Source organism: Astatotilapia calliptera, chromosome 7 (assembly GCF_964374335.1).
Source record: "Astatotilapia calliptera chromosome 7, fAstCal68.1, whole genome shotgun sequence".
Classification (NCBI taxonomy): Eukaryota; Metazoa; Chordata; class Actinopteri; order Cichliformes; family Cichlidae; genus Astatotilapia; species Astatotilapia calliptera.
Window position 1 is genome coordinate 57,160,510 of NC_137428.1, and position 13,239 is coordinate 57,173,748.

Genomic DNA, 13,239 nt, shown 5'->3' on the forward strand with positions numbered 1-13,239 from the left:
TGTTCATGCTGCTAAAGGGGGGAAAACGTTCCACAACGAAATTAGATTAAAAAAAATGTGCACGCTCAAATGTTACAACCAGAAAAATCCCTTGGTGTCCTGATTAAATAAGCCGGGCCTCGCTATCGATATTTCTACTTTTTTATGTCCTTGTGTGTTTAATTGGATGAAACTATTCACACACAAATTGAATTAGATTGTTCCCGCCTCTGTACAATTGAGATATCTGTTACACATGATGTGCTGTATAATTAATGCCTAATTTATGTAATTAGACCATTAAGCTTAATCCGAGCATATGTTGCGAATGCCCTGAGGTCTTCTTCCAGGTACTCCCTCTGATGTCACAAAGAAACAACTAGACTAGGACCGTAATTTTAGTGTTCCAAAAAGAAATATTAACAAATATATTTACTGTATTTGTTAACGTTGGGGTTTTACCTTTACGCTGATTTTTCTCTGGTCAAAATCCACAGCCATCTCAAGGGGGGGCAGCATGTGAAGTTGGCCTCGAAGTGGTGTGAATATTGCGTTATATAGGCTAAATTTTCCGTTGAGGAGACTCTTGTGAGAGCACTCTGTCTGCTAATTAATTGTCATTCTGCTGAATATTCATACCTTATCATCAGCGCGTCCTTAATTGCACCGTAAAACATCTCTGGGGGGGATGAAATCACCACGGACTTAATTAAAAGCACAGGCCTATTGGACGGCTTGGAGAGCCGTAGTTTGCAGCAGACAACAAAACTATGCACGCTTTCCTTTACGCAGAGCGTGTGTTCAGAGGCCAGCGGATGACAAATCCGTTTAAATCTACGGGCTACGATGATGATAATCTGCGTGAAGAACACTGAGCCAACTCAAAGAGAAAACTTGGGATTATAAACGATTGTCTTAAAATGATTCTGCAGCTGCGCTGTGTTTACTTATTGATCGGTAATGGCCTAAATCATTGCCTGAAGTCTGACATGGAGCTTCTGAGCCGACAACTGGAGAGCACCACCTGGAAGTAAAAAAAAAACAAAAAACTATTTGAGACACATAAAAATAATAAGCAAGAGTGACATTTGTTTATTGACATACTTCAAAACATTTTGACTTTTTTTTTTTGGTCGAGCGCCATGAGCCCCCCCCCCCCCTAATTATCCCCTGAATAGCAGTTTCTTTCCTTCTCCGTAGGTCTGGGTGGCAGCATATCTCAACTCGATTCACTGTGACAATATTGTTTGGCTATCATTCGCTGCTTTAGGATGAATGGCATCGATCCTCTTTTAACAACATTTGTTTCCTATTGTGTTCGGGGGGTGCAGCAGAGGAGGGCAGACGTGTGAAAGTGGCTGTTTGATTCTCTTTTTCATCCCCATGACCTCAGCTTTTGTGTCTCGTCACCCTGGGAATGTCACGCCTCACTACTCTACTTTAAGATGTTTCAGAAAGTGCCCTTTGTTTTGCCCCCCCCCCCCCCCCCCTCTTTTTTTTAAGCTCACACAAAATTGTTCTTGGTCTCCCCCTCCCGCTATAAAGGATACTTCAGACTGAGGTCTGGTTCACAAGTGCAATGCAATTTGGCTTATCCCAACCTTTGTTCGGGTTTCTACAAATGACCAAACATAGTGCAGACTTGATCTACTGCTGCTTGAACTCGGGAGTTTTGGGAGCAGCTAAAAACCCCATTCAGATTCAGAGTCATGGTGGTATTTTCAGTGTGTGCATTGGACGGGGACAAAAGGCCTACCAATACCCCATAACCCTGAAGCTCAAAAAGCCACTCCGACTATGAGTGAGAGGAGTCAAAAAGAAGGTGGGAAAATGCCTGTGTGGCACGGCTGGTTAACGCGAGCGTTGCGGGTTAACTTTCAATCCGCAAACCCGCAGCTGGTTTGCGGTGCCAAAAAATAAAAACTGTCAAAGTTTATTCAAGTTGATAATGTAAAATAAGCCCGAATAGTGCGTGAAATGCAATCCATTTGCTGCACGCTCAAGCATTTGTAGTGCGATTTCTGCAGCTAATTTTTTGAATCAACTGCGAATTCAAACCGATTTATCTGATTTGTGGACAGACATATTAATCTGGGTGAGAACTAATAACATGGCCTAACTTTTCTTTTTCTTCTTTTTCTTTTTTGGAATGAATGGCTGACTGAACAGGCTGGATGTCAGAAGATGTTTGGCATTTGGCAGTGTGTTGTCATTATCCGAGCCGCTGGAGATAGGTTGACAGGGCCACTTCCTTTTGGACAAAACCTTTTCAGCTGAACATTAATGTGAAATGACAGGTGTTAAAAGCCACTTTGCAGGAAAATAATAATAATGAAAGAGAAAGGTGGGAATTTTTCCAGCAAAAAAAGAAAGAAAGAAAAAAACGCTTATTTTTTCGTGCTTATTTTTAACTTATTGCATGCAACACATTAACAATAATTTTACTTTTTTTCTCACTTTGTTTCTTTTTTCTGTTCTTTAATCTCAATCAGCTAATTAACTGATTTACTTGTACTAACTAATCGATTGTCAAACAATCCTCATACAGCAGGGAGGATGCTCTTCTTCAGCCTGCTTCTGCTTTCTGGGTGAAAGTTGCTCGGTGTCCCCCGCAATGCGATTCTTTTCGTAATCCATCAGACTGGTGATGGGGTGCACTGTGGGTTTATGGGGGGGAAATTAGCATAAATTATGAGTAAATCTGCGTGTGCGTGTGTGTGGTCCCTGGCATTGCAAACCCTCCAAGCGGAAAGGTGGCCCTGGCCAAAAGCTTGAATAGCAATAGCTCAAAATAGGCTTCCCATTTGGTTTTCACATTCATATAATTGACTTATGGATATTTTATACAGTTTTGACCACACCGTCCTCAAGGGTTTATTTGCATTTCTGAAGTACTTTCGAATCTTCTTTACATAAACACAATAGACCTGATTGCCTCATGAAGTTTTAGTTTGAACAGCGCTGTTTGCATTGTGTTGATGTTTTCATATCGTCTACTTCCGTTGTTCAGCTCTGGGCGAAATTAGCTGAGAAAAACTAATAGTGGGCTCATCAACAAACTTGCTCATGGCAAATTATTTTCTATGGTGTGTGCATTTCGCAAACAATGTTAGAGTGTAATTAGGGGAGGAAAGCAAAATGCATTTTCTCAGCATTTTTGCCTATCTGGGAAATCAGCTTTTCATTCAAATCCACGTGATGATGATGATGATGATGATAATAATAATAATAATAATAATAATAATAAAAAGACTGATCAGCATGCTAAAACACTTTATAAAATAGCTCCTTACGTACATCACTGCGCAAACAGGAATATTGTCACGTTTTTAAAACACGCATCTATTTTAAGAAAAACATAAATATTTAAAAGCATTTTATAATGACATAAATTTGCCACGTAGTTCCCTCACATAGCGTACTTGTGAGGTGCAGCTGTAAAGTCCGCTGAAGAAGTATTAGCGCATACCTTCACACACTGAGTGCCATCGCAGTTCAATTCCGGTTACCGAGCCTTCTCGCCCCTTTTTCTGTCTTCAAATGGAAATGATTTCCATTGGCCCAAGGTGTCCATGTAAATAGGTGTAAATGAAACCAGATTATGCCTTCCTCCCAGCCCCCTCCTCCCATGGCAATTGTCATGTGATAGCAAAGAGGTGGCACATTAATGGAGCGCCTCTACAGGGGTCTTTTCTGTTCATGTCACTACATAAAACTATCAGATGGTTAGAGGAAGGCCATGGAGGCATACGCTTAGCTAGTCTTATCAAGGACGCCAAATGAAGTCCATTCAGCTCTGCTAGAGGGACAAGCTGACTTACTTTGGAAGAAAGACTCGCAGCAGCCGTCACTCCATAAATGTGCACCGTCCTCGACCGTGTTCGCCTGCACACTGCAGAGGCGCTCAGAGTGGCTGCTTTGCGCACGACCCAACTCCGGCTCTGCCTGCACTGAAACTTTCTGCGGCGGTTGTTTTCATGAAGAGCAGCAAGCTTTCGCCAAGGAATTAAAGGAAGCTACTTTATTATTATTATTATTATTGCGTTTGCTGAAAAAATACACCGAGGATGCCTCGTCCGGGGAGAAACACGTACAGCGATCAGAAGCCACCTTACTCCTACATCTCGCTCACTGCCATGGCGATCCAGAGCTGCCCGGAGAAGATGCTGCCACTCAGTGAAATTTACAAGTTCATCATGGATAGATTCCCTTATTACAGAGAAAACACCCAGCGATGGCAGAACTCTCTGCGTCACAACCTGTCATTTAACGACTGTTTCATCAAAATCCCCCGGCGCCCAGATCAACCAGGTAAGGGCAGTTTCTGGGCTCTGCACCCCAACTGTGGGGACATGTTTGAGAATGGAAGTTTTTTGAGGCGCCGCAAAAGGTTCAAAGTGTTGCCCGTGTCTGATCATTTGGCTCCCAGCAAGCAGTCGGATGCTGCCCATTACCTCCAACAGCAAGCCAAGCTGAGACTGAGCGCCCTGGCAGCCACCGGCACACACCTCCCTCAGATGTCAACTTACAACCTCGGAGTGTCTCAGTCATCAACTTTCAAACACCCCTTTGCAATTGAGAACATCATCGCCAGAGAATACAAGGTCCCGGGAAGTCTGGCGTTCTCCACCATGCAGTCCATGTCTGCCGGGTACCCGCTTCACAACCAGCTGACGACAGCCTGGCCCCACATGTACAACACTAGCGTGATTGACACGGCGGCCCCAATATCCATGGCAAGCAGCGACTACAGTGCCTATGGCGTGCCCATAAAATCCCTGTGTCACGGGGGACAGTCCTTACCGGCTATCCCGGTGCCAATCAAGCCCACCCCGACGTCCATGCCCGGTTTCTCGGCGCTACCTCCCCACATCCCCGCGTTTCTATCAAACTCTCCACAGTCTCTGAGCCCGACGTCCCCACAGACAGCGACGAGCCAAAGCAGCCCTGCAACCCCGAGTGAGACTCTGACGAGCCCCTCCACTCTACAGTCTGTAGCTGTGCACTGACCACCTGAACTTTTTCTATTAAACGAACTGCTGGCTGGCTCCAAGGCCCCTTTACCAAACCCAAAGTTTATATTTTCTGCTGTTGGAATCAAGGCGAGTTGCAGTTTGCATATCGATTTATTTGTGTTCGTGTTGAATGTGTCGCTTTAAATTGTGTCAAGTCCAGCACAGAATCGTACAGTATTGCTCTTGAAATCATAAATTATTTGATAGTTCTATTTTTCAGTTTATTTTAAAATGCGAGTGTTGAAAGTGGAGCCACTGAGGGGATCCAATTGGAGGGCTGTGGGGAGGTGGGGGGGGAGTTTGTTTTGGCAGTATCAACTCTTATTTGAAGGTGGCTTCCAAATCCCCCCGTTGCAGTTTCTCAATTCCATCAACTGGCAAAACTTTTGCACCGTTTCTGTGTGACCACTGTAATGTCAATGAAATTGCGAGGCAATGACTTTTTGTTTGCTTTTTTTATAAAAAGAAAAAAAAATACTGGAATGATGGTTAAGGGTATACCAAATAGGAATAGGGTTTAGATTTCTTCTTACCATCCCTGTAAGAAAAAAAGAAAAAAAGAAAGCAAACCGAGTTACGAAATTCTTTTCAATATTGAAAAGTAGAATTTTGAGAAGTCCTCAAAATGCAAGATGTGAATATTGAAAATAACTGATACTAAAAATGTTGTAAAATGCACTTTTTAGTTTTATGTTTTAGATATCTATTTTCCAGAAAATGTTCTGTGAAGCATTTAATTTAAAAGGCTGTGGTGACCATGTGTATCGGATGCTGTAAATTTGTACTTTTTTTTTTAGGTAAAGCATGCATTTTAAAATTTGTGTTGTTGCTGTTGTTGTTGTTGTTGTTGTTGATGATGATGACGTGGGTATTGTTGTTGTTTTAATTGTTTTTTATTATTATTATTTTTTAAATTTTTTAAATTTTTTTTGCAAGCATGCGTGCTTTCGAAAAGTGTGCCAACAGTCTGCAATGAATTGGAAAAAAATGGTCATCGAAATATTTTCTCATTAAAAGTGAAGTAAACAATCAAAATGATTCTGAAGATTTTATCTAAGACGATACGAATTATTATTATTATTATTATTATTATTATTATTATTATTATCATTACAAATGGCAGCTTTTTTGATCGTGTAAATGTAACTTTGGGGATTTGTTTTACATTTCCGTCTAATAATAATAATTATAATAATAATAATCTTTATCCAGAACTGGATGATTTTACGAATTTTATGAATGTGAGAAAGGCAGTGGAGGCTGTGGGCAGAGAAATGAATCGTGCAGCCGATTAGGATGCATGGAGCTGCGATGCCCTGGCCACAGCGCAGACAACCAGGCTCATTCATCAAGCTGAGCTAAACACGATTAGGCCCGACAATAAACATTTAGAAAAGCTGCAAACAGTGTCTAAATTAAGTGTTACATAATTTCGACTTCAGACGTCACAGAGGGTAATTAAATAAGCGCCATGTTCATTTTTTCCCCCCTCGTTCCTATAAAAAGAGCATCTGAACGTTTCAACCTTGTGCTTTTTTTCTATTTCAGGGGACATTATCCAACAGGTTGTGTAAATACAGACGGAGGGAGATACCTACGTAGGCTGCCAAATACGCTTTTTTAACTTTTGTGTGTGTGTGTTTTTTTTGTTTTTTTTTTTAGTGTTGAAAAAATAACGTGACGTTTCTGCATCCTCTATAGAAAAGCAACAGCCTATTTCGGGGCATTGAGCAAATACATTAGAATTCCGTCACTTTATACAATCCAGTAGATCAAATAAGGGGGCTCGGGCCACTTCATTCTCCCTCATTCACTTGTATTGAAAGTGCAAAGAATAGTAAACTTAGACTGGGCCACCAATGTAGATTTAGCCTTTTTTCAGCAAGACAAAAAGACTGATTTTTCACAAACACATTGCTGACTGGGGAACTAGGAAACGAGCTGCGAGACCCTTTTGGAATTTAAATCCACCCCTCCCCCACGGACTGTTTGTACAACAGTGTTAGCCCCCCCACCCCTCCACCCCAACTTTGTGCATCTTTGTGTGTGTAACATTAATTCTGACTCTGGGTGATTAGATGTATTTAAACTGGAAGACCAGATTACAATTTAGAAGCAGATTAATCAGAAAATAATAATTAGGCTTGCATTAAAACCACATTAAGAAATGGAACTTTTTATTTTATTTTAATTAAGTTAAATAAAAAGAAAAAAACTCCTAAAACACCTGTTTTACAGAGTGGGGGGTAAAAACAGTACTGTTTTAAGTAGTGCAATATGTATATATATATATATATATATATATATATATATATATATATATATATATATATATATATATATATATATATATATATATAAATGTGGATTTTTTTATTATTTGAATTTCAGTGTCATTTGTCTTATTTGTACTGCATTGCTAAAAGGTTTATGTAATATAATAATGCAGATAAACGGCTGTAAGGAACTTTTGTGAATAAGAAGTCATTTATTGTTAATACAACCCAAATGTGAAACGCAAACACAACCAGTGTACAAACAGAAATGCAATATTTTAATGTTCATTTAAATCATGAAACTATGCCATCCTACAGCTCTGTTTCAGATTCACTGGATGGTTCAATTTAATTGTATTGGGGGGGGGGGGGGGGGTATATAAAGGTATTTGGTGGGCAGACAATCAACTCAGTTACAAATATATGAACACTACAAGCTTGATGAAATGTGCAAATTGATTTAACCTTTCCCAGAGCCAATGGGAGCGTCTAAATCTCCTTGCTTTAAAGTAACAGGTGGGAGGTAAAGAGACACGTCTGACACTTATGACGCTGTAAAAAAAAATCACATTTTTTCATAAACCCATATGAATAGATTATTTTTTCCTTTACTAGCAAACACAAACCCAGCGTTCCCTTCAGCAAATAAATGCCAACCTTGCTGTTTCACTCCCTTCTTCAGCAGCACCAGTATGAACTCAGCGGTATAAACCAAGTCTGCATTGTCCTTATTCTCTCAACTATGTTCCACTTATACAAAGAAGAAGGTCAACTTAGGCAGGGGATGAAATATAGACCACATGCAAAACCCCAATGTTGTAGTTTAATTAAAATAATTCATTAAAGTGGAGGCTCAAGGTAATTAGCATGTATAATTTATGATTTGCTTAATGCATGCAGGCAGTGGCCTCTGCAATGAACTCAACTTAACCTCAAGCAGGGAACTGATATGGACAGGGTGCTGTTATTTACTATGTGTTTACTGTTTAGATATTTGTCACGAGGAAGCAAGTAGAAAATCCTGGCTGCTTCCAATGCACACAAACAACTTGTTTCTTCGGTGCTTATCTTGTAGATTTATGCTCAGCCATAAGAGAGGATGTCATATTTGCTGAGGGGAAAATATATTGGGATTTGCTCTCACCTTTATCCGTTTTTTTGGGGGGGGGGGATATATAATTGCATTTATTCAGCTGGTCACTACTGTTGAAAATAGTTTATGCTGCCTGTTTGAGCTGACAGAATGAGGACATATATGTACAACACAAGGTAATTCTTCCTCGCTCCCACTGCAGACTGCCAGAAGTGGCTTTTAGAAGAAGCAAATAATCACTGATAGACAAAATTTGCATTAATTATACTCAGCAAAATGTCAGTGCTTGACTTGCGTTTGGCATTTTGTAGCATGGCTAGTGGCTTTATTTTATTATTCCTTGCAAGTATGTGCAATTTGTATTTAAAAAAAACCCAGTAAAACAAATATTTTCAGATGGAGCTGTGGACCATGGTAAACAGGTTTATTTTAGTGGTAAGCAGGGCAACTTGAAGCTCTCCTGATGGGTAAAAGAGTAGTTGTGGATTAAAAACAAATCTCTACTTTCAGACATTTACGACTGAGTCTCTTTTAAACTTGAGAGCTTGAGGCCAGTTAGGGATTTATCCCAAGGTTTAATCCCTGGGAAATAAAGAAGATAAGCTCATATGTTTAGCTTATAATAAGTACTGGAATTATATTTTACAACTTTCAAGACATACTCCTGACTTACACATTATCAGTCCAACAGTATTTGGTCAAATCCTGAGTCATAGTGTGTGTGACTCCCAGGCTAAATACATTACATGGCTGTGTCGCAGGGCAAAGGGCAGGTATAGCGGGCAGCTGGAGCGAGAGAGACGGGGGGAATGCAGCAACATTCAAGGCTGGCTCAGCCAAACACCCATGTGTGCATGAAATTAGAGTGTCAACATCTGATTCATGCTGCTGGGTGGTGACTGTGAAACAAATTATGTCAGCGGGTGGCAGCGGCGAAATTCCACTGAGCTGCAGCAGACGGTGGCTGTGCGGAAGTTATAGGCCATCGAGTCTGTTTTATAAACTGCGGTGAAAGTTTTTTTACGCCATAAAGTTTATGTGGTTCAGATCATATTCTCACTCACATCACAGAGATGGTGTTTCCAGCACAGAGGCAGGTGTTGTAAAGGAGATTCAGTGGTTCTAGGAAATGAGGTGATAATTGATATTCAAGATAAGAATGCTTATTGTGACAGGCTGTGAGGTGAAAATGAGTCCCTGTTGTTACACTGTCAGCACAGTTTTTTCTGAATTATATATGTATGTTCATATATATGTGTGTGTGTGTTTATAAGTAGAACCCCTTTTCTGTACAATATATTTTTCTGATTCTGTATAATTCCATGTATTTCTTCTGATTCAAGCTAACTTGAATAATAAATTGAATAATATACATATGGATTAGCTGTTACAGGATATCGTGTATTGGCGACAGTCACTGACACATTTCCCATCTTCATTTTACAATATGTAATGTAACGCCATGACACTTCTATATGTAGATGGATCACTTGTTTTTGCCTGAGTGTGTGCAACTGTTGGGCGGGTTGAGACAAGGTGAGAAACACAACCAACACAGAACTATTCATCAAATTTCGAGCTGTCATCCTGAACTTTAAGCAACTGCGTGTGACTCACGATTAAGTTATGTTGCATTTTGGCGCATAAAGGGGTTCAGCAAGTAGCTGAACGCATATCTAATCCTATTAAATGAATTACAGATTTTTAAAAGTGTTTTTACTCCCCAGTTTTTGGTAATTGGCATGCCTGTGAAGGGCGTGTTTTGGGGATTCAAAATATCTGCTCTGTCCCAGCTTGCCTTGTGTATCCTAGTGAATCTGTTGGATCGGCAATATTTATCAAATTCTGTTTTCCAAAAAATGGCACTATGAGAGATTTCACCAAATGCTTGTCATACAGAGCTTCATTGTGGGAAGCAAGTAAACTTCCTGCAAATAATCTGCTTTAATGAAGTTGCTTAACAGATTTGGCACTGCAATGTTTTGCTTCTCGAGTGCTTTAGATGTTAGGTGTCAGAACTGTAACTGATTCTGTGGATTTTAGCAGGCTGCTATTTCCCCTTTTAAATGTGGGACGAAAAGCTAATTTATCACCTTTCCTTGGGATCTTATCGTACTCTCTCCAGCCATAAACTAACACTTACAGAGGACTTCAAAGGTGCAATAGGTAGCAGAGGTGAGAAACGCACATACATCCACTCGGGGCTGATTTCTTCCACACAAAAAAAAAGAAAAAAAGAAGAAGATGGAGCTGATTAGCAGGAGTGCGCAACAAGCCCCGTGGGGCAGCAGCTGGAGGAGAACTCCCAGTGGGAGCAGGGAGAGGTGTAAGTTTTGACAGCTTCTGTCTCTCCCCTCTGGATAGTGCGGGGTCAGGGCACCCTCAGCGGGCCTGGGCTCAGTGCCTGGTAGGAAATCGTCAGTAATTGCCATTCAGCCAGGGGGACAGAAACCGAGACAACAATAACCAGTGAAGAACATACAGCCCATTTCCTCTTTGTCTTAATGTATTTGAGGAGAGGATGCTACCTCCTCTCAACCAGAACAAAGCTGCAATAAAGTTCTCACAATCAAATCCAGTCTTCCAGAAGTTGTTGAGGAAGACGGGAGCTCTGGCGTGACCAGTTGATGCTGTGCACTTGTAGCCTTTCCTACCCCAGAGAAGGCCCAGATGGGCTGTTTGTTGTTGCATAACAAGACTGCATTGTTTTGTTAATGTAACTTCATCTGTCTTTGATCTAATCTCATGGTGTCATGGCCGGTGTGAAAATCCCCATTAAGTGCATGATCCAGCACTATGCTCTTTGTGATTGTGATAATCTTCTGCATTGAAATTCCACTTTGTTCCTTTGTTTCTTTGTTAGCGAATACAATGCGAGGTTAATTAGCAGCCACTGGTAACCTCTGCGTTCCTGGATACTTCATCACAGCTGAAGTGTACTCTTCACTGGGAAACGGGGGCCCGCTGGCACTAACAAGACCAAACACGAGGGCTTGAGCCAATTGAAAGTAAGCAGAATACAAACGCGGCAGTAAGTTAATCCCTTTCAGACTAACGCACGGGGCCCCAAAAGTATAAACTGTAATTGTCTCTTCTTCACATCATTAATTGCTCTCATCATTGTTTTCCTTTCTAGAAGTGAAAACACACAAAGGAAAAACCGACTAAACCGGCGCCGCATCACAATATATTTACAGGCGAGGTTGCAGTGGTCGCATTTGTCAAACATTAAAAGATGTTAATTCGGTTATTATCCGATTCCAAGGTGTCATAGTGCAATTTTCATTCTTCCGCGGTGCAGAAGCTCTAAGCACGGTGCATTTATCTGCAATATTGCCCTTCCGCCACTTCAGATCTCCCCATTCCCTGGTGGTCTAATTTATGTTAAGTCACAAACCTCCCCTATGGCTGTTTTGAAATGTTCAGAATGGAGACTGTGTGCTCCAGGTTTATGCCAGCGCCACAATCCCCTGTGTAATTGTTCTCTATGGGAAAGCACATCTCAGTGAAACCATCTGCAAGTCCATGGGGCAGTTTCCTAAGAATGAGTGGACTTCTTAGGGGGTTCCACAGCAATCCAGTTTCTCTTGTGAAGCAAGTAATTAATTCAAATCTCAGGAAGTCAATAGCTGCCTGGATCAGAGGCATGTAGCACGCAGCTGCTGATACCTCCGAACACACCGCTTGTCCTCTCAGGAAGTCGCCGGACAAAAAGGTCACAATGGGCTCACACACCCATACAAGGCTCACATAACGCCACTTTTTCTTAAAAAAACACAATTTTTGTGTACTCTTATCACATGGTGCACTTCATCAGTCTAATTGTCATGACGATAAGAGTCACTAGTACACTTGGGAACTGGGATTCTTTATGAATGATGTAATATCCTGTCAATAAGTGAGCTTTCAAGGTTCATTTGATCCTCTAGCTATAATTATTTATCTGCTGCTGATCACTTTGTTCCTGACAATAAAAGAAAAAATAAACTGCCCTATAACTGGCTTGCCATCATTTAAAATACTGGATTGAATGTGACTCCCCAAATAGTCCGAATTGTTTTCATCTAGAGTTGAGTTTCCAAAGAAGTTTCTGTGTGGCAGCTTTTGTGATGATGCGTTCAAAAAGTGGTTGTTCTTCCCATTTTCTGCTTTTTTTTGGCTCATTAAATTCATTAAGAAAAGTGCAGAATGATGAAATGCGATGAAAGAGCCAGGGAAGCACTTTAAGAACCAAAAATGAACATCGCTTGCTTGCTTGCCGCCTCCATCTTTCTTTTCTGCGAGCTGCAAAGTAGAGCAGACGAGAACAATGAGTTACTTCAAGTTATTTACGCCTGAAGTTGACCGGCTGTGCTTCACGTTACTGGATCGCTCTCGTGAGCAGAAACTGAAGGTGCTGGACTGTCCGCACCGCCTCACACGTGAAATCAAAGTTTAGTCTCTTCCACTTGCGTGCATGATCTCCAAGCTGTCAAATCAGAAGTCAGTAGGAGGAGGAAGACGGTAAGGTGTGTGGGGAGTAAAAGTCTCTGATTCACAGGCAGTAAACTTCTCGCTTTCCTTTTTCTCAAGATGGGGCAGGGCCAGGATAAATGCCTTTCTGGGCTGCTCCCCTACAGCTCATTGTTATCCAGCCCATGGAGGAAGCCACTGCTGTGCTTCCAGCCTGTCTCTGACAACAAGTGTAAATAAGGCTCTAAATAACAAACAGAAGGCATGCAAGTCTGTGTGTGTCACAGTGAGCTTCTCGCAGCTCTGCTTTAGCCCTGCACTGGCTACCTTAATGACTCTGTCAAAGGGAGCGTGCAATGGTCTGCTAATTTCTTTTCTTTGGCATCAAGAGATGGAAGTGTAGTGGACTAACGAAATAAGAAGC

General features: G+C 41.2%; 1 protein-coding gene and 1 long non-coding RNA gene across 2 annotated transcripts in view; both read left to right on the top strand.

The window, feature by feature from the left end:
• Positions 1-13,239, top strand: part of LOC113026780 (uncharacterized) — a 72,708-nt gene that overhangs the window by 13,636 nt on the left and 45,833 nt on the right. The gene's annotated exons all lie outside the window — the stretch shown is intronic.
• Positions 3,651-6,029, top strand: foxb1a (forkhead box B1a). The gene has a single exon (XM_026177079.2). It carries the CDS (start codon positions 4,047-4,049, stop codon positions 4,986-4,988), a length of 942 nt encoding a protein of 313 aa, XP_026032864.1. The 5' UTR covers positions 3,651-4,046; the 3' UTR covers positions 4,989-6,029.